The sequence below is a fragment of the Neolamprologus multifasciatus genome, chromosome 6 (assembly GCF_963576455.1).
Source record: "Neolamprologus multifasciatus chromosome 6, fNeoMul1.2, whole genome shotgun sequence".
NCBI lineage: Eukaryota > Metazoa > Chordata > Actinopteri > Cichliformes > Cichlidae > Neolamprologus > Neolamprologus multifasciatus.
Genome location: NC_140444.1, coordinates 18,380,352 through 18,400,902, shown reverse-complemented (window position 1 = coordinate 18,400,902; position 20,551 = coordinate 18,380,352). Strand labels below are relative to the sequence as shown.

The 20,551-nt window shown below is 39.2% G+C and overlaps 1 protein-coding gene across 11 annotated transcripts in view; it reads right to left on the bottom strand.

Annotated features, from left to right (window-relative positions):
• Positions 1-3,729: 3,729 nt before the first annotated feature.
• The window catches only part of adgrl3.1 (adhesion G protein-coupled receptor L3.1), a 116,710-nt gene continuing 99,888 nt past the window's right edge, over positions 3,730-20,551 (bottom strand). For 3 of the 11 annotated variants that reach the window (XM_085164409.1, XM_085164410.1, XM_085164411.1), the window contains 7 exons: positions 18,160-18,328; positions 15,911-16,090; positions 14,640-14,733; positions 8,836-8,964; positions 8,200-8,217; positions 7,404-7,706; positions 3,730-6,423 (listed from right to left, as the gene is read on the bottom strand). In XM_085164409.1, coding sequence (XP_085020535.1) covers positions 5,783-6,423; positions 7,404-7,706; positions 8,200-8,217; positions 8,836-8,964; positions 14,640-14,733; positions 15,911-16,090; positions 18,160-18,328 — 1,534 coding nt within the window. In that variant the 3' untranslated portion in view covers positions 3,730-5,782. The remainder of the gene's footprint in view (positions 6,424-7,403; positions 7,707-8,199; positions 8,218-8,835; positions 8,965-14,639; positions 14,734-15,910; positions 16,091-18,159; positions 18,329-20,551) is intronic. The other 8 variants (XM_085164420.1, XM_085164419.1, XM_085164413.1 and 5 more) reach the window with 7 other exon arrangements.

The window sequence follows — 20,551 nt, the reverse complement described above, 5'->3', positions numbered from 1 at the left end:
TATTTCCTGCTCATGAACTGAATCTATGATCAAACTAGATAAAAGATGGCAAAAGTCTTAAATAATATAAAGATGCTGTGCAGAGATTGCACCCAACTGAGTAACAAGAAACATTTGTGGGGGCAGTGCCACAAATAAAAGGGCATGTAACCATTTCATTAAGCTTTTCATATCGTGGCCCAAGTGCAGTTTTTTTTTAATTAAATAACTATTTTTTTTAATTATTATTACAAAAATAAGGGGACTCTATTGTAGGCCAATGCAGATTATTAACTGTTTGACATTTGACAAACAATTATTTTGTTATTTTAAATTCCATATATTCGTAAAATGGTCTGTTTAGCTACACACCAAAGAACAAAGCTGATGTCAGTGTGAGCGAGATATTGTTTGTAGGCTGGAATCTTTTTACACTAATTGCTGTTAGTTTTTCTTCACCATTGTAAATATACCCACATCATGGTGGTAGTTTGTTGTGGCTTCACAGGATTTATTTAGTAATACTGAACCAAGAACATCCACCCTAACCAATTAGTAACCAACCGTTCTGCAATCTGAGCTGAAGCCATTTAGAAAATACCAATTTATTGCTGGCGAAGCACCTCCAGTGGTTTGAGTTTTTATCATCTTAAGTATACACAAGTGAAGAATAACAATTTCAGATCTGTTTATGCAGTAAATTTTGCTCCAAAATGTTTCCTCTCATTGGAATAAATAAACTGCACAGCTATGGTTATAAATTTGACTCAATATATGCAATAGACAGCTGTGATGTCTTTTTGCCAGGATGCATAAGGATGCCAAGATGCATAGCCTGTACAGTGACTATGGGTGTGTTACATGATGTGACACTAGGAGACACCATCAGTATGTGTTGAAATAATACGTATACATGGTCTGCTGAGTTTGCAAGTTTGATCAGTTACAAAGAAACACATTACATAAAAGTTATAAATTGATTTGCATGTCCTTGAGTGAAAATAGCATTTGATCCACAAGTAAAACATGATGTTTCTTGTAGGTGGTCACCAGGTTTGCACACATCTCATCAGATATTTTGGACCTTCGTTTAGGCTTTACAGAAACACTCTAAATCCTTTAGGTTTCTTGGCTGCTGCTTGGCAGCTCCAATGTTTCCATCTCTGTGCTTGACTGTGGGGATGGTGGTCATTGGGTCATACTCAGTATTGCGCTTCCTCAATATATGGCAGGCTGCACGAATGCCAAAGAACTATGCTTTCATCTGATCACAGCAATTTTTGCCATGCCCTCTCTAAATAATTTATATGTTCACAAACTTTAAATTGGCCTCTGCATGTGGCTTCTTAAGGGGAGGACTTTGCAGATGCTGCAGGATTTCAGTCCATTACAGTGTAGTGTGTTAACAACTGTGTACTGTGGCTGGTTTTCCAACTGCCTTCAGATAACTATCAAGCTCTTCACATGTATGTATGGGTTAATTTAACACCTTTCCCATAATCATCTTCACTCCATGAAGCAGGAATCTGCATTGAGCTCCAGATTGAAGGTGATTGATCGTCATTTAATATTTCTTCCACTTCTAAATAATCACACTGATAGTTGTCACCTTCTCGCCAAGCTTCTTGCTAACACCCTTGTATCCCATTCAAGCAGATCTACCATGTTTTCCTTGATGTCCTTTGACAGCTCTTTGGTCTTGCTTATGGTGGTGGAGAGTTTGGAAGAAAAGAAATTGATTCTGTGGACAGGCGTGCTTTATACACATAATAAAGTTGATTTTAATTCTGAGAGCCAGAATTCTCAAATAGAGAGAAGAGATCAAATACTTATTTCACTCAATACAAATCAGTTTATAACTTGTGTGTAAAAAAAAAAAAAAAAAAGAAAGAAAAAAAGCAAAGAGAGAAACAATCAAAAGGACTGTAAGTTTGTGTGTGTGTGGAACGGCAGAACATAGCCAACAGGTTGTTTACAAATTAACTTCATACACACTCTTAGGCCTGTTGCCAAATTAGAGGATGTTGAATCTTCTCACTCCTGCCCTCTAGAGACTACACTAGCTGGAGAAGGTAACTAGCCATTCCTCAGTGGGGTTTACCAAAGTCCACCCAGGGAATCATTAAGAATTTCTATTGCTGGGCAACACTAAGCACATCAGCCCCTAAGGACAAGTTAGCAACTTCACCACATTAAGTGGGTGGAACTGTGTAAACGTAGAGGGAACAGACTACATGGAAAAAACTAAATATACAAGTAGACCAACACAATTCTGGCTATGACACAGCTACTGGCAAGGACCTTGACAATTGAGCAAAATCCAAAATGTAATGTGAAGACCTGAACTTTTACAAAGACAGGACTACGAACTTTAGTTTGCAAAAGACAAACAAGTAGTCTGTTTTTTAAAATCTGAATCTTTGAATCCAGTGCCATTGCCACAGGTTTATAAAATTGAGCACTTAGCCATGCAGCCTGCCTTTAAAAAAAATTGTCTAGGCATAGATTGATCTAAAGAGCACAATGAATTTGAGCGTGATATAATAAAAGGATGTCAACAACTCAATAAGGGAAATTTTCCTTAAATATTAGATTTAATATTTTTTATATTAGATATTTTTCTAGAAATTCTAAGATCAACTTTACTGGTATTTATACAAAGTGAAAGCTTTCAGAAACCATAGCTACTCAAACCCAAACTGGGTTTACTGAACAAATTAGGTTTTTTAGGTTTACTTGAGTCATTTGTGCTATTTTAAGAAAACATAAAAAAAAACCCTTTTTTTTTTAGATTTACTTTAAAAAGTTGTTGCACTCAAGTGTGTAAAGTAACTCTGAAGAAATTGGCTGTTTTGTACTCTAAAATGTTTGATTCAATGACAAGCCACTGAATTAACCTGAAAGAATAGAGAATTTTACTGAAATAACATCAAAGAAACTACAGAGGACTCTTTAAAACTGACAATGTAGAGAAATATGTTTTATGTGATTTGACAGGTTAATTCAATGACCTTGAGTGACAAAACAAAACAACCTTTTTTTTTTCCAGTGTAAATGTACGTTCCAAAGCTACTGATTAACATCAGTACAAAAGCTGTGTGCTGGGAGCTTTATGGCATCCAAGGCCAGGAAGCAACTGCAAGTGTATTGTGTATGTGATCCAGTACTTTTGTTTATATTGTGTATGGACCGAATAAACTTGGAAGAAAGCTGGATCAATTTAAAATATTAACTGATTCATACTTTGATAGACAGGGAGAGAAAAATGTGCAGCAGTGAGTTTCTGCTGGTAGCGTGATCACCATGGGTTACTTGCAGAGGTTCATATCACACTTATTTTTTGTGAAAGTAATTATTCATCAATCACATTACCCTTGAGGTTCAGTCCTTTATATGTATAGAATATGTAAATATATGTTAATCTCCAAACAATGGAGAACTAATGTATTCACTGACAGAAAGAAGTCTTCAAAACTAAATTGCCTAATATGATTCTGTAAACTTCCCACACACTCAGCTATGGCACGCAAAAGCTTTAACTGGCAGAAGCTGTTCTGACAGATCGAAAAAGCAGAATTTCACCTGAGAACCAGACCCAAATGCATGCAGCGAGATGCTTGCATACTCATAGTCTCACCAAATGGTCAGAAACACACATCTGGAGTGAAAACAGTGATGGGTTTAACTCTGTGTTTGTGTTTAATTTCAGCATAATCACTGAAAACACTCAAGAGGCAGAAACCCGCAAAGCTATGTCAGTAATTTATTTGTTGGCAAACAACTTTCACTGTTACAACAAATATTAGTTATGAGATCATTCAACGTGGAACCCATACAAAAAGAATAAATAATTAGCAGTAATATTGTAATAATAATCAAGATCATAATAATTTAAAAAAAGAAATGAAAAACCCAAAAAATTAAAAAAATTAAAAAAAAACAAACCCAGTGCCACTTTATTTACTCCTGCCAGCTTTCTTTCCTCTGAGCTTGTTTTGCTGTATTTAAACCAATAAACAGATAAATAAATAATTTCTCTCTTGGGGACATGGCGGGGTTTGTGGAATACATGTGCAAGCTACACTTCATACACTTATTCATTTTCCTGCTAAATAAGTAAACATTGGCTTTCCACATTGGACAGTGCTCTTGTGTGCAGATTTTTCACATTTTCAGTACACAAATATGGTGTAGCCATGGTATTTCATTGGTAAGACTGACCCCTTTGTAAAATTGTAGATTCTCTGAGCATTTTTCTGTACAATAAGATCGCAACTGATAATACCTGATAAGGTATTATCAGTTGCTAGAATATTTGGCAGAGGATATGTTTTTAAAAACTATTCTTGTGCTACGTCTTAAATCTGGCGTCTTTGTAATTTTTCACACCGAGGCCCCTCGTGCAGGGTCAAAATGAGATGAGATCCTCTTCCATCAAAAGTCTAAAATGTAGTATTTCCATAGTAATCACTTCCTTCGTCTCTTAACTACTTCAGTTTCCTGCTTGGTTTAAATCTACACAAGTGGCAAAGTATATAGTAACAACTAATTTGCAAAATGTACGTGACAGTGGTGTTGCTATAAAAAGGACCAGGATGAAGTGTGTGTAGGGTATATGCGTATTAATTAAGGAGTGCTTGACCGCCTCTGCATTACGAAAGAGTGACATGAAAGATTGTTTCTTGCTCGTTCTGCAGTCCTCTCGTGAACCGAACATATCATTGCATTTCAGAACGTTTTCACACATAAAAGGTTTGCAACTTAGGATTATAAAATAAAAGACTTGGTCATATGCAACATTTGTATCTGTATCTGGATTCTGTACAATACATAGAAACAGTTTGTGATTTCTTCATAATCCTTTGATAACGGAAAACTATTACAGAATAAAGGAGAAGAAACAGAACTTTTTTTTCACTTCAGTCTGTTGTAATATGATCTTCCTTCTTTGTTTTCAGTGAAATACACAGTAGCCGCTGTCACTACGACTTGCAGGAATGTTACACCAGCCCAGACACAACTCCAGTTTAGCAGATACGAACAGGAAGAGAACTTCGAACATCAGTTTGATATGGTTACAGTTCAGCCGCCCAAATAATATCAGTGGTTCTTTTTCTTTTCTTTTTTTTTTTTTTTTTAACTTTTTTTTGGGTGATTGTTAGTGAGGGCATATATCATACATCCTTCACTTGATTGGCAGGTAGCGGTGCTTCTTTGGGGCCAGTTTATGCTGTGAACACCAGAGTCTGACGTCCTGCTCTACCCTTTATTGTCGTGGAAACGTCATCCAACGTATGCGTCTTTAAGAGTTAGACAGATAGACAGACATACAGACAAACAGACAGGCAGCTCTTTTCACCCAGGGCTGGGGGCCTTGGCCCTGTTGTGGTGGTAGTGGAGACTATATGCTATAATCTGCTAGAGGTCCATATTGGTAAACTTGTAGGGCTACGGTCAATCCGAAGATTCCAAATAAAAGTAACAGGTACGGTAAAATTACACAATCCCTCCCCGTTCCTTTTCTGTTCTGAGTTCAAACATTCCATTCTGGCTTGATGTTCACAAAAAGTCTTTTAGAGCTGCCCTCTCAGTCTGCACCTTTTATGACAGTACATTCAATCCCTGCTTTTAACTGGCCAGTGATGTCTCAATCATATTGTCATGGGCCGCCGTTAATGTTACACACAGTACCTCAATCCAGGGTCGGGCCAGCTCAGTCTGTCAGTCAACAACACAGAATGTTTTCACTGAAAGGTTGAAAGTGTAAAGGTGGGCTGGGGAGGGACAGAAGTCTCGACTGCCTCTATAGACTGGTAACCAGGTGAGAAGGGTCTACAGGCGGCTCCTCGGGTGATGAATCGGACTCATCCTTGCTCCCAGAGACCATATATCCATCACTGCCACCACGGCCCATGTGGTAGTAGCTCTGCAGCTCGTGAAGGTGATTCCTGGAGCCCAAGTTTGGCATGCTCTTATAATAGACATCATCCAGTTCAGGAGCAGTAGCACTCTTACAGGGCTGTAGCTCCCCGGAGCTGTCTTCCTCTCCGTCTGTTAAACCATTCATCTGCCCATCTGGGAGGTCCGTCAGCACTGGCATGCTGGTGTAGAGTGAGTCTCTGTGGTTTGGTGAGTGCGTGTGCTCATCAGTGTGCTCGTTTGTCAGCAGGGGAAAAAAGCTCTCGCTGGTCTCTTGAGGAATGCGCCGTGGCCGGGAGAAACTGTGAGGAGGCGGCGGCGGGGGGTGGCTGTCTGGCGGAGGAGGCCGTGGCGGCAGGAGAGGTGCATTGGACTCCTCTCTGATAATCTCCAAACCCAGGTTCTCCTCATGGGGGAAGGCTACAGAGTTGTCTAGTACCATGGGGCCATTGTCCTCTTTACTGCCTCCCACACATCCACCAACTCCACTGCTGCTGCTGCTGCTGCTGCCCCCTGCCAGGCTCCCTGGAAGAACCAGGCAAGAATCATATTACACCACACATCTATGTTAGCACACCGACGTTAAATCATTTTGAACAAAAAGCACTGCCACTGCTACCCAAGGCAGAAACTTTAGCATTACTAGTAAAACATGTATTTAATTTTTAAAATTGTATACTTTATTGACCCTCGTGGGGAAATTCCTCTCTGCATTTAACCCATTCACTCTGTGAAGTTTAAAGTCCCCAGTCTAATTTTCAGAAATTAACAACAGATTAAATTAGTCCTGCTATGTGACACCTGACCCAAAGAGAGCGATTTAAAGGATGTCAGCTCCTTTGATGTCATTGTCCAGGTTGTCTTGCTTTCGAAATTACAGTTTTACTTGAGCTCACCACTTTCAACAGTGCCATTTTCGCCAGCATCATATGTCTGTTATCCAGTAAAAAAAAAAAAAAAAAAAACCCCAAAAAACTACTGTTTGCTAGATCTGCCCACTACCAAATGTCAGACAGGCAAAGCAAAAAAAGGAAAAAGGATCAACTTCAGGTAAATCTACGCTTCACAATAGCTGCCAAAATTGTAAAAGTTTAGTATTAACATATCAGCTGTGATAATATGTTGCAGTTGTTTAAGCTGTCTGCGAACGGTTAGAAATAATAATTATTGTAGATTTTAATATGTTGCTCACCACTTCTATTGTGCTGTTTTGTTGAGTTCACCTGAACCCTCAAAAGGAAGGGTTACTGCAAATCATTATAAATGACAGGCTTTTACTTAATTCAGTTTAATAATCACCTGTCTGCATAAATCATTGTAACCAGATAAAAACCCAGATTCTACTCATTCGCCCACAGAAACAAATAAAAAGTGTTTACACACATTTATAATTACACTAAGACTATTTTTGTTGTAGTGAGTTAACAAGCAGTGCCACTTAATAAATCGAAATATTTACATCTGTTTATCAAAACCTTCAATTATATAAATGAAACCACATTCACCTCCATTGGCCATGCTGCTGTTCACCAGTTTGTTCATGAGGTTGTGATTGCGCTCCGTGGTTGCTCTCTCATGATTGTTGAGGTAAGATGGGATATAGTTGGACGTCAGCTCCTTGAGGATCTTCTTCTCTAGAGTTGTCTCCTTGTGGTTGCCGTGGGTGCCGTAGCCGGCGCTACGGTCAAGGATCTGGACACAGTCGCTCAAGTACTCACTGCTCGCCATGCTGTAGTTGTTGGCATGGTTACCATTAAGAGGGAGTGTATCCATAACACTGGAGTCTCTTGCGTTGTTCAGGATGCCCTCTGAGAAACAATTTTAAAAAGTGCTAATTATTAAGATGTAAGAAAAAAAACAACTCCCAAGTGTTTTTTTTTACAAATGAAAGATTTTAATTATTGTTTCACATTGTAGTGGGTGCTGTGAATTGAGGATTAAAAATTAGCAATGATAAATTTCTTGGAAAGAAAAATGCTTCAAGCGTCCATAATTCATTAAGGAGAATCTTCATAAGTACTCTTCTTTTTCAATTGCTGCTAGCGCTACAACAATACAAAAAGAAAAGTTAAAATTTCACTGAAAAATGTTTTAAGTAGAACTTCTAGTAATTATACATGAGTTATTATCACATCTCATCTCCCTGCTGGTCGACTAATACTATAGATACAGTATATCGACTGGAAAACTTTTTGGGGAAAAAAGGTTTTTGCATAGGTTGGATTTAAAACATTAAATTGCTTTAAAGTCAAGAAAATAATTATGTAGCTGAAGTAGTTTGAGTAATAATGTAGTCCATACTTGTGTCTCGGTATGGTGCTAATGGACAGCATGAGGGAGAGAGAGAGAGAGGAGAAACACAGATGTGAATTTAGACATTGACAGAAACACATTTCAGCCACCATTACATCAACAATTGCTCAACAACTAAAGGCAAGTTGACAAATTTTAAACACAATAATCTTACATAATGATTACAGAACAAAATATCTGTGCTTTGTTATAAGGACAGAGAAAGAAACAGCATAAGAATCATATTTAAAATGCTATATATGTAGATATTAAGCATACGCAGACACATGCTGTTGCACAAGCAACACAAGGCCAAAATGACACATGCATGTAAAAATAAAAATATAAGTAAATCTAACATTCATATAAAATGTAATATATAAGAAATATTTAATGGTTCCCAAGTATCTTATTTAAGATATAGCAAATCTGCAAATAGTAATTTAAATAGAGTTTTATGCATATATGTACATTTCAGTGTCATTGATCATCTCACTTGGGAACCATAACATGCATGCATCAAAATAGAAAGCACCTTTTAAACTGAAAGAACCGTGCAAACTAAACCAATAAATAGATAAAATAAAGCAACTCTATGCTACATTTAAAAATGTTGTATGTTCATAAATGGAACATCAGCCACACCTTGGGTGTTGTACATGCCCACAGCTGGGTTGTTATAGACTGCCGAGTCCCCCAGGAGCGTGTTATAAGGATTGTTAGTACCATGGGGACGAAGGAGAGCATTAGTTATAAGATGATTAGCCATGGCTCCTGGTACAGGCAGATAGAGAAAGAGAGAGGAAAAGCAATAGCCAAGTCGAGAGAGGAGGAGAGAGGAAAAGCAAGAGCCAAGTCAAGAGAGAAAAAGAGAGAAGCACTCAGGAGGAAAAAAAACAGAGTGGAGATAGAGGTTAAAGGAGAGAACATGTAGCCATTGCAGAGTGGAAGTAAGCAAGAAGGAAAAAAGAAGAAGGGAGAGCGAGATGGAGAGTGAGTGTGTGGAAGAAAGAGGGAGAGAAGAGGACAAGTAAATCAAACAGGCTAACAGTTCAGGGAGAAAGGCAAGAAAAAGCTTGACAAGTCATTCTTGCAGCCATTGCATACAGGCTGAGGGAGGGAAAGGGAGAAGGAGACAGAGAGAGAGAGAGAGACAAAGAGAGAGTGCCGTAGCTTGGAGCAGACTGTGCTGCAGTTCAATACGCTTGAGCAGAGAAGCATGACTACAGGACAGTTAATGGACAAAGGGGCCACAGAAAGTGTTTTCAGTGCATTTTCTGAGAGACTGCTCATATACACATTAAGACAATGCAAAAAATACAGGCAACAAATGGGCACGACAGCTCTTATGCATTCATCCTCATGATGCTATCGACACTGTATGAAGCAGGCTGTGCTACTGCTGTCTGTGCATGTTATATAGTTCTTTAAAACAGAGAGGGGAAAAACAGGTTCAAATATCTCTGTGGTTTCAGCATAAACTCAAAGCAAAACATGATAAGAAATAATTATCTTTATCATAGTTTCCTTTTCCTTTTAGTACGTTAGCAGCACCACTAATGAGGTGCAGAAATGTTATTATACATGACCAACCACTGTGTATGTGACGACCTAGTGGAGAGTCTGCATCATGCAGTTTTTGCTTTTCTTTTCTGCTCTTTCTAGCGGCTTCAAATGGAATATTATACAGTTGTCACTGACTGTGTGGGATCTGAACTTATGGTTATGTAAACTAGCTACATCTACCATTATATGGATGCATCCCATACCCAGTAAAATCATGTCTAAAGGCTAGTAAATCAATGAAAAATATAGGGGCACAGCAATTTTTCACTTCCCTAAGGCATTTTTTTCTCATTTCTACACAATGTAAACTATAAACTTGTGATTCCTATGCCATTATAACCCAGCATTTAAGAATTACATAAGTCAAATATTGTCATAATATTCAAAAAAAGGGAATATATGCATTCTAGATCCTTTCAAATGTATGACACTGAAATGAAAATCACGTTAAGGATCTGTTATCTTTAATTACTCTAACTGATCCCTCCTTTTCTCGGTGCTGCCAAAAGTCAGCGTACATGCATGAGTTATTTACTGGTTGATTATGTGATGTGACTACTGGAACTATTATTGATCTTAGTTTTGCGGATGTTGTCTGTAGATTTCCAGCACGTGTATGTGTATATATATACATATATATATATTAGGGGTGCAACGATACTCGTATCGATATTGAACCGTTCGATACAGTGCTTCCGGTTCGGTACGCATATGTATCGAACAATACAAAATTTTTAATTTATTTTATCAACTTCCCTTCTGATGGTGCTGTCTGTGTTGAGCGCTCAGTGGATCTGCGCTTGACAGTGCAGCCTAGGCGGAGTAGTCGAACGCAGATTCACTGAGCGCAGGGCAAGCTAGCGAGACAGAAGTTAAGCTCTCCTTGCAACATGGCAAATTGAACCTCCCCCACCCTCATTCAGATCTGGCGTTTGGAACTATTTTGGTTTTCATGTGACGTATGGCCCTGAAGGTAAGCGCGTCATGGACTAAAGTAAAACAGTATGTTGGATGTGCCACGCAACGCTCAATTACATGGGTGGGAACTAATGTGTTAGCGCAGTTAGCTCGTTAACATGTTGGCCGTCAAGCCCCACGCACGGGGCGATCCGCGGTACCTCGTTAACGGAGATTTGCCATGTTGTGGTGTTAACGTCATTTCAGATTAACGCTGACAGCACTAGTGGGAACACAACGAATATGACTGCACAATTACGCGGACATCATCCCAGTGCAAAGACAAGTGGAAGCAGACGAAAACAACAAGCACGCATGCTACAATCTTTACCCGAGTCATTTAGACAGCCGTTAGCACATGATTCTCCTTATGGGGACCTGATATGTTTAATATGCTGCCGAGAATATAGCCCAGAAGAAGCGTATAGTATAGCTTTTATTTTGGAAAGAGCCATTTCTCTGTAATAAACTCTCTTTTCCAAAGATGAGTGATTCCTCAATCAGATACAGGGCTCGCAAAATCGCTAGCCCGACGTCTAGCTAGCGATTTTTCCAGTCGGGCTACCAAAATCTATCTCTGCCCTGCCCGTCGGCCTATCGTAGGAAGGAAAAATATATGTCAATGCTTTTGCATTCTTTCGGAAATGTAGCTGCTTAATTATGTCATTGGCATCGGTGAGCCACTGTCAATATGTGACATATTGAAATCGCGTTTGAATTTGCGCTTGTTTTTTGCTTTCACTTTGCAATCGTGCGAACTGTGTATAGAGAGCAACAGCACTGATTGGTGAGTGATGATAATTTGCGCACCAATTCCTCTGACATCATCTTATCAATCGTTAGCTTACTATGCAAACATGACAAGTGAAATCTCCCACATCAAGCTTAAACATGTGAGAGGTTGATCGCGCAGAGAATCGCTGAGCGTTATGTGAGTGCCTGTGTAAAAGCAGCAGGATATATATTTTAGTTCTGCTGAGCCAAATAAGACATGTCAGGGTGAAGAAGTGACAGCCAAAGAAAAGCTTACCACAAAACGGAAAAGTTATGACAAATCAGACTATAAGGCAAAAATAAAGTGCAGCTTTATGGTTTCACGGACAAAAGAATTTCTGTGGCTGCAATATGACAAGCTAAATAACCAGGGCTGCACATAAGTGGTCCGCAGGTGCGCATTCGCTGTCAAAATAAAAAAACGCGCACAAGATAAGAAGTTGCAACACGTGTTTGCGTACACAAGATTTTCAGGAGGAGGACAGACATTTGTTTAGAACTCTTAAAGATGTCAAATAAGCTCCTTTAAGCAATTACTTTGGTGTTCCTCCACCTCCAAGAAATGTCAGAAGGAGTCCGAACCACAAAAGAAGCGCGTATTCTCGGCAAAGTGGTTGCAGGAGTTGAGCTGACTTCAAACAAATGATGAACGCACAGAGATGTGGTGCAGAATGTGCCGTGAAGATGTAATAAATGACAAATTAAAAAGGCATGAACATTTTTCTTGTATCGAAAAAATATCGAACCGTGACACCAAAGTATCGAACCAAACCGAACCGTGAATTTTGTGTATCGTTGCACCCCTAATATATATATATATATATATATATATATATATATATATATATATATATATATAGCCTCACTTTAACCTTACTAGTTTCTGGCTTACGTAAGGTGTTTAGTTGGCCATGACAAAAAATTTAGGTTGCTTGAAAATGTGTGTATAGCATCTCCTAATGTTGTTACTGCACAAATGAACCAAAGAGAAAATGATTCCCTTTTTTTCTCCTTCTGGTCAAGCCTCCAAACAATCAATGTGGCATGTAGCTCAGTGATGCGCCTGTTTTACAACAGACTCTGTGAAAGCGTTGCCACATACACTAAGTAATATAACTACACTGAAAAAAAGGCCATGTTGGATTTACTTAATTCAATAGTGGACACTGGTTGCACACAATTGTTTTGTTTTGGCAGAAACTTAAACAACTGAGTTAAATCAACGCAACTTATTCATATTCAATAAACATGTGCATTTTGTGTTGATAAAACGCGATTGAAACATGTTTAGATGAAGTAAGTTGAGCTCTTGGAATATTTTAATCCTTCACAATTTTGTCATTTTATTTCAACACTATTCAATAACTTTTACCCCAGTACTACTTCGTCACCTAAATACTACATGTTGTCTTCATATTACATAATGTTCAATCAAGTCTAGAGTCTGGTTACCATAAAAATTTAATGGATCTACAACAACTACCATCCTCCTATCTTTATCCTGGTTGCAGGGGGGCTGGGGCATGAAATCCTGTGCAGTGTCACAAGATTTAACATTGCTATATTATTGACTTACTTCACTCGAACATGATATGAAGAATTTAATCTAGCCTCTCTGCATATAATGTAGTTTCTACACTATATAGTTACACTTCACTTTAAAGCATGAGGCAATTGTGTTAAATACACACAAGATGCTTACATAAATCCAAGAGATGGCCAATCACTTTTTTTCAGTGTACAGCTTCTTTAGTCTGACTCTGTTATTGTAAGCTGGTACTGTCAGTGTTTATTAAATACACATGTGAAAACAGTATTAGCTGATAGACAATTATCTTTTACTGCTAGGGTTGCAGATGAAATACATACCTTGGATTTGCAACCCACACCCCCCTTTTTTTAAAATCTTTTTTTACATTAAGTAACAGCTATATTTTGCATTAATTGAGAATATCATAGAGTGTTTGAGTTTCACTAAAATGAAAAACAGCCACATACTAACAACTGACTCCTACGTTCCTGAGCATACCACAGAACCTTTTTTTTGGTTCTCTCTTCTTCATTATAGCTGAAATGACCTGGGCATAACAAGAAGTTGGTCTCTTATCTGACAATCCAATTTATTCCATTCCACCGTTATCCAATAAGTCAAAGTATGTAGTTATTTCAACATCTACTGGCTAAGTAGCTCTGTGTGGCATTCTTTAAAGTGTGAGGGAAGGAGGTGGTGCGGGAGTCTTAAGCCCTGCCTCACTAAGTGTGTGATAATTCAAGCGCTGACACGCACCATGTCTGCTTTAGTATCAATCTGTCATGCTAACAGCTTATTAGTGGCCTGAAGAAAGTGAGGGCCACACCTCAGCTTAGAGTCTAACAAATGGCAGCATGTGTTGTGTGTGTGTGTGTGCACGTATTTCAAACTGTGTGGCCATTTGGGTATCTATGCCCTCATTACCCTAGCCCTCGGATAGCCATACCCATTGAGTTCATTCCTACAGTCCATTACACTGTCCTACTCTGAACGGACTGCAATACACAGCTCTAAATAAAGTAGGGATACACTGAACTGGGCTTATTCATTTAAAAGGTTTGAGACTACAATAGCGTACAAATTCTCAGGTGCAAATCCTGCAAAGTTTCACTCTACTTAAAATGAAATGGGATGCTATGTGATGTGTGATGCTGTGAATTCATCTAAAATATAACATTAATCTGAATAGCACACTGTATTATAACAAAGGTGTTATGGTGTTTAGTTTAAGTCCTTAACACATACTAACTTAAAGGATTCAAACATACAGCAGTTAAACAAACATCTGTCCTTGCAAAAAGAAGGTTGGTGCTACAGCACAGTTAGCGCTTCACTCTGTAGATTTAATATTGTGACAATAAAGTAGTCTCAGTTTTGACGGGAGCCTGCCCCGACCTCTCCTTCCTGTGAAAAAGCAGCTTTTGAAGCAGCAAAACTAAGTAAGCGATATTTACACTATCCTGCTAATCTTCCGATCTTCAAGAACAAAATACCATTATCGGTAGTCTGGACCGCAGCTACTTTGCTAAATGACAGCGTATGCTGCCTGTGCCTCCTGCTATTAATAAAGCAGATAGGGTGACAGTGATGAGGATGCAAATTGTAGGTATCCCGTGGTTACCTCTGTTGAGCGTAGCAGAGCTGTTGATGTCTCCAGTGATGAAGGAGGACTCCTGTTTCCTCACAGTGTCATTCCACATCCGCCTGATACGACTCTATACACATGAGAAAAGAAGCGAGAAAGAAAGAAAAGGGTAGAGACGGTATGGGCAAATTCGTAGAGGGGAAACAATAAAATGCAAGGGAAAAGAAATCAAAGGAAGAGCCAGCAGCAGATCAAGGGAGAAAGGACACGACAACAAAGAAGGGAGAGAAATATAGTGAGAAAGTATAATATATGGGAGGCGATTGGCAAAAAAAAAGGATCAAATTAGTGCAGGAGAGGCAGTAAATGAGGAAAAAAAAAAAACCCAAAGCAACATCCGACAAAAGAGAAACAGGCAGGGAAAAATAATCATACATCAGTGTCTTTTGTACTCCATATGCATTTTTTAAGCAACATTATCTGTCACAGTCAGGGTTTTGGATCTCACACTTTCAACAAAACATCCATATTTTAAGTAGAGATGCACTGAATGTAATTTTACTGCACTATTGCATTTTTCTTTACTTGCTATGTTTTCTAACCTTTCTTTCGTGGTGAATTTCCATTTTTGCTCATAATAAAACATAGAAAAGTTTTTGAAACAGACAATGTTTTCCAGTACGACATCAGGTTACTGAACCTACTATCACTCCCACTCCAACAAACACATAATTAAGTGCTCCAGGTTACTGGACACAATATTGAGCTTCTTCATTTACTGGCAAACAGTGCCAACAACAGTATATGACGCCAACTGAGCTGGGCAGATCATGTCAGAGTTGGAGCTAATAAATGTTAAACAAAAGTTACTCTGACTTTGCTCTTATTGCAGAAAAGAGAGTTCTGAAATTACTAATGGATTGGCAGAACTAGGAAAAAGAGTACATGGCAGATGGCTACACTGGTAGATTACTGGCAACTGAGTTAGCAGTATGAGGATGCCAGATACATTTACAGCTTATAAGATATTACATTTTGCTTCACAGAAGTAATATATCTGCACAGCAATTACAGTTGTTTTTGTTGTCTAAGGTGCACTATCGGCTGTGGTGGATGGCAACGAAATCGGTTATAGCGTTGATCGGATATACTAGCCGACTGATCGGTGCATCTCTAATTTAAAGCCCCAAAATAAACCGAATGGCATTCCAACTTAAAGTTGCATTTAATGTGTTTGCCTAAAATATGAGACGAGTTGAAAGTGAACAGCGATGACCCAAAACCCTCATGGCGTTATCTGGCCTCACCTGAGAATCTGCTGTGCTGTAGCGTCCAGGTGTGCAGGCAGGTAAGCTCACCTGTGAGCCTGTGGAGTAGCGGCCCGGGGTCCGCGAGGTGGTGGTTTTACTGGAGGAGGATATAGAAGTCTCCACGCTCTTGCCGCTGCAGCAGTGGGTGCGCAGACATTTGCCGTACTCTTTACGCACCTGGGTCCCAGATGGTGGGAGAAGGAAAAAAGCGGCAGAAACTGTAAACGCACACTCAGCCAGCGCGTACAAAAGAGGGGGAATTGATTGATGTTTTTACTTTGACGTTGCACATAATGATGCATATTTTCAAGATGACAGGCCGAGAAAGAAGAGACAAACTCTTCTTCTACTCAACTTCCTTGTGCAAACACTAAACCCATAAATTTAGACATTAGAAGATTAGCTCCATAAACTTTCCCCCATCAACATCCTCCCCAAGCTGCCACATATTCATCTAAAATGGACATATTCCTTAGGGGGACATGTGATGCACTTGTACACACAGAACATCTGCATTTAGATCCCAATCAAGTTAGAACAAATACGACTGTAATTGCTTTTTAACAAGCTCGTTGGACTGGCAGGCATATATTGCCACATGCTCTGTTTGAACAGCTGTGTGGTGAGTTGCTCCATGCATCTTGGGAGAAACCAAGTTGGGTCGCAGCCAAAGAAAACCTCATCATTGTTCTGAGGACATCTCTCTGGATACCTGATCCCGTGACCTAGCACATACCTAAGTATACTGTGCACACACACCACACTTGTTTACTGGTCATGCACTTGTAACTAAAAATTGTCTGTGGGATGGCAGCCAGATGAGAGTATTAAGTATTTGATGAATCTTCTTTCCATATCCTACTCCTCTTCTGGAGTCCCAGGCACTGACAGTGTGTGGGAGACTGTAAAAGTATCCCGGTGTGTGTAGGCTCTTCCTGGAAGCCACACATAACTCAAGTATAAAAAAAAGTACACACATGTGCTCACAAATGCCAGTAATCCTTTAGGCCAAGTAACCCCCCCCCCCCCCCCCCCCCCAAAAAAAAAAAAAAAAAAAAAAAAAAAAACTGAAGAGCTTGTTTTTTGTTTTTTTTTTAATTATAGAGGACTTGAAAGGCGAACCGTGTGTTAATGTTAGGGGTGGGGGAAAAATCGATACTGTGTAGTATCGTGATATTTTGTTTGCTAATAATGTATCGATACAGGGACAGCAGAAATCGATATTTTGTTACAAAAAAGGTTTTTGTGCTCTGATCTCAGAGCATGTTGCTCCTTTTTCTGAGCAAGAATCCTGACATTCCTTCACTGTCCAAATGTGTTTAACTTTTTTTTTGGCAGCAATAAACATGACAGTTTACTTATTTTAATTTAAGACATGTTTTATTTTAATTAAGTTTAAAACTTTTTTATTTAATGTAAAATTATATTTTGTTTTAATTTACTTTCAAAGTCTTCAGTTGCTGAAGGGGCTGCATAGTTTTCATGAATTGCATAGTTCAGAATAGCTATAATTGTACCAGATGGTTGCATTCAGTTAAGTTGGACTAGACTGTAATACAAACTGTTCAGTTTGTCAACAATAAAACTGACTGAAATGAGAGAAAAACTGAGTGTGAGACTTTGATATTAGATAAAATGAATATTGATAAAGTTTACCTTTATGTACAGAATCTGAATATCGCAAAATATTTTTAAAAATTGCAATAATATCGTATCGTGCATTAAGTATTGTGATAATATCGTATCGTGGGATGTATGGTGATTCCCACCTCTAGTTAATGTGAGTCATAAAATCATAAAACTCACTTGAGGAAATTACTTAAAGTTTCAGCCAATTAGACTTTAAAACACTCATGCATGTCCTCTTCCTGGGTCCAATATTTAAAACAATTAGAGCTGAATATTATCAAAGTGTATAACATGCTATTTCAGGTGCGATGACCCTGCCTGATGATGGAAAACTTTCTTTGCTGCTGCGAGAAGAAGTAAGACAAGCAACTCGGTTTGTTACCTGCTGCCTCATGGCAAGACAGACAGTGACAGCGAAAGAGAGTGTTAGGTAGCAAGAATGAAAAGGTGAGAGAATTGAGCAGTAGGGATACTGAATGACCAATCAAACCTCTGTGACAGCTCTGCAGATATTTTTGGTGTCCCTGTTGATCGTTTCTGGCTCGCATGTGTGCCTCTGTGTGTGTTTGTATGTCTGTCTGTCACACTGGCAGCTTCTGTCTAGCTTTGTGCCTCACCTTTTTCTGCAGTATGCAGTGGAAGATGAAGATAAACATGCCCTGCAGAGAGTTGAAGATGGTGAAAAGGTAGGCCATGATCACGGTGCTCTCGTTGATGTACATTAGCCCGAACGCCCAGGTCAGACCAAGCAGACACAGCAGAGCTATGGCCCCGATCACCCAGGACCTACATGAGAAGAGAAACAGTGAAAAATGAGAAATGCTCGTCTTGTTACTTTGTGTCATTATCAAATGAAATTCAAACATGAGAAGTTTGTCTTTTCCCCCCGTGGTGAAAAAACTAATCAGTCAAGGCTGACGCATGAGGGACCATGAGATGGTAGAGGGGTTAGAAAGGGTTCATTATGAGCCCCAACACTGTAGGAGTAGACTGGAGAAAACAGCGGGAGTTTTGCTTAAAAGAATTAAAGCCTTATAAAAGGGTTTAGAGGAGGCAGTGCGAGTGGATCTTTTCATTTAGATCCAATCTCCAGAGAGCGAGGAGAGGTTATAAGCGAGCTGACGTCAGCCACGGGTATCACGAAGAAAAGCATTCTTCACCGAGCACACTTTTCCCAAGCTGCAGCCAAACTTTCTCAGTCAAAGTATATGACAGGAGGTAAAAAATCATTTTCAGGCAGAAGTAGGTCCTGAAGTCTGTTAGCGCACTTGTAACTATAACAGTTTAATGGGAGTAGATTTGATAAAAGTTTTTAAGGCTGCAAACCTTCATTTCAAATAAAGGCTATGAAGAAGTGAGTCATAAAGGCCAAATGTCAGAGAAACTTGGTCATGTGGAGGCATGTGTATGCATCGTAAGTCCTTGTCTGAGAATGTGTGTGTGTGCGCGCACGTGTGTGTGTGTGTGTGTGTGTGCGCGTGTCCACATGAGTGTCTTCATCGGGCAGTAAGCAGAGGGACATTACGGCCATTATAAATGACATTTCCCACTAAAGGTCATAGATTTGGGTCTGCCAGAGCCGAGATGATAGCTGTTAATTTGATTGGCTGACTGGGCAGTGATCACCTCTAATGCAAGTGATAGAGACAAAGAAAACCAGCAAGGAAAGAAAGAGCAGGAATGGAGATAGAGAGAGCGAAAAAACGCAGCCGGAGAGATATTAGGAGAGTCATGAGGAAGGAAGACAGACAGAGGAGGAGAGTAAGTGAGTGAGACTAAGGTGATTGATTCGATGTTTCCCTCTGTGGCACCATTCAGGCGAGACAGAACCTCCAATAAAGCTCGTCTGACGACCCTCTTCAATAAAGGGTATACCCATCTCTCTTTTCCATCCCACCATTTCACCTCTTCCTCCAGTGTTCCCTTGAGTCATGGTTTCTCTCTCAGCCCTGTTTCCATGAATTCACATCTCTTTATAATATTTCAATAGCACATTAGGTCTATAGGTCACAGGACCTCACAAATCACACTTGAACAAGAAATCCATTTTACAAGACAGGTTCACGGTTAATTTAGGTGTGTGCATAGACTACAGGAAGACTCCACAGACATATGAATAACAAGCAAACCAAACAAAATGTCTCTAGGAAGACAACACTGATTGGAGAGTGGCCTTACCAGAGCCAATCCACAACAAAGATAACTTATGATGGCTTGGAGTTAGAGAGACAAAGAAAACAAAAGGAAGAAAAAAATAAGACAAAAAGAGCATGATGGTGATTAACGAATAAATGAACTACAATAAGACATGACTAATGAAGTGAAATAGATTAAAATCTAGACAGCCTTCAGTGTTCTCAGAAAGACTAAGGAAAGTCATTAAGAAGACGGGGGAAAGATCCAAAGCATCGTGTTTTAAACGATTCTTTGATTTCCATCTTTCATCAGGTTTTTTCTTATTAGAGTACTTTTTCCTGAACTGCAGCAAAGATCAGCTGGCTTCGCCTTTGCTTCTGAAACACTTCCTTCTTGAAGTCCTACTTAAAAACTGCCTCCATTGGTAGTAATATTTAAATGATATGAGAACCGAGTCATTTTTGGGATTTACATTATAAATTCTGACCTCGGATATGCGTTGAACTCTCAGCCAAGGCATATTGTTTGAATTAGACTGAGCCTTTTTTGTCTTGAGCTGAACTCGAACAAGAAATGACACAATCCCGATTAGTTAGCTTGGTAGAAAGAGTTTCAGTATTTAATGGAAGTGAAGTCATATTTCAGTGGCACTCTCTAAGGGTCTCTTGAATAATAGGGACATGCCTGAGAATAATGATTTGAAGAATGTAGAGGGTAGCATCTCAAAATTATGTAAGATAAAGGTGAAAGGCGCTCCATGCGACAGGGTAGCATAAAAATGTAGAATTAATTGAATAGTTCGACTTTTTGGGAAATGTGCTCACTTTCTTGCAGAGATGAATGTGAAGATTGATGCCACTCTTGTGTTTGTGC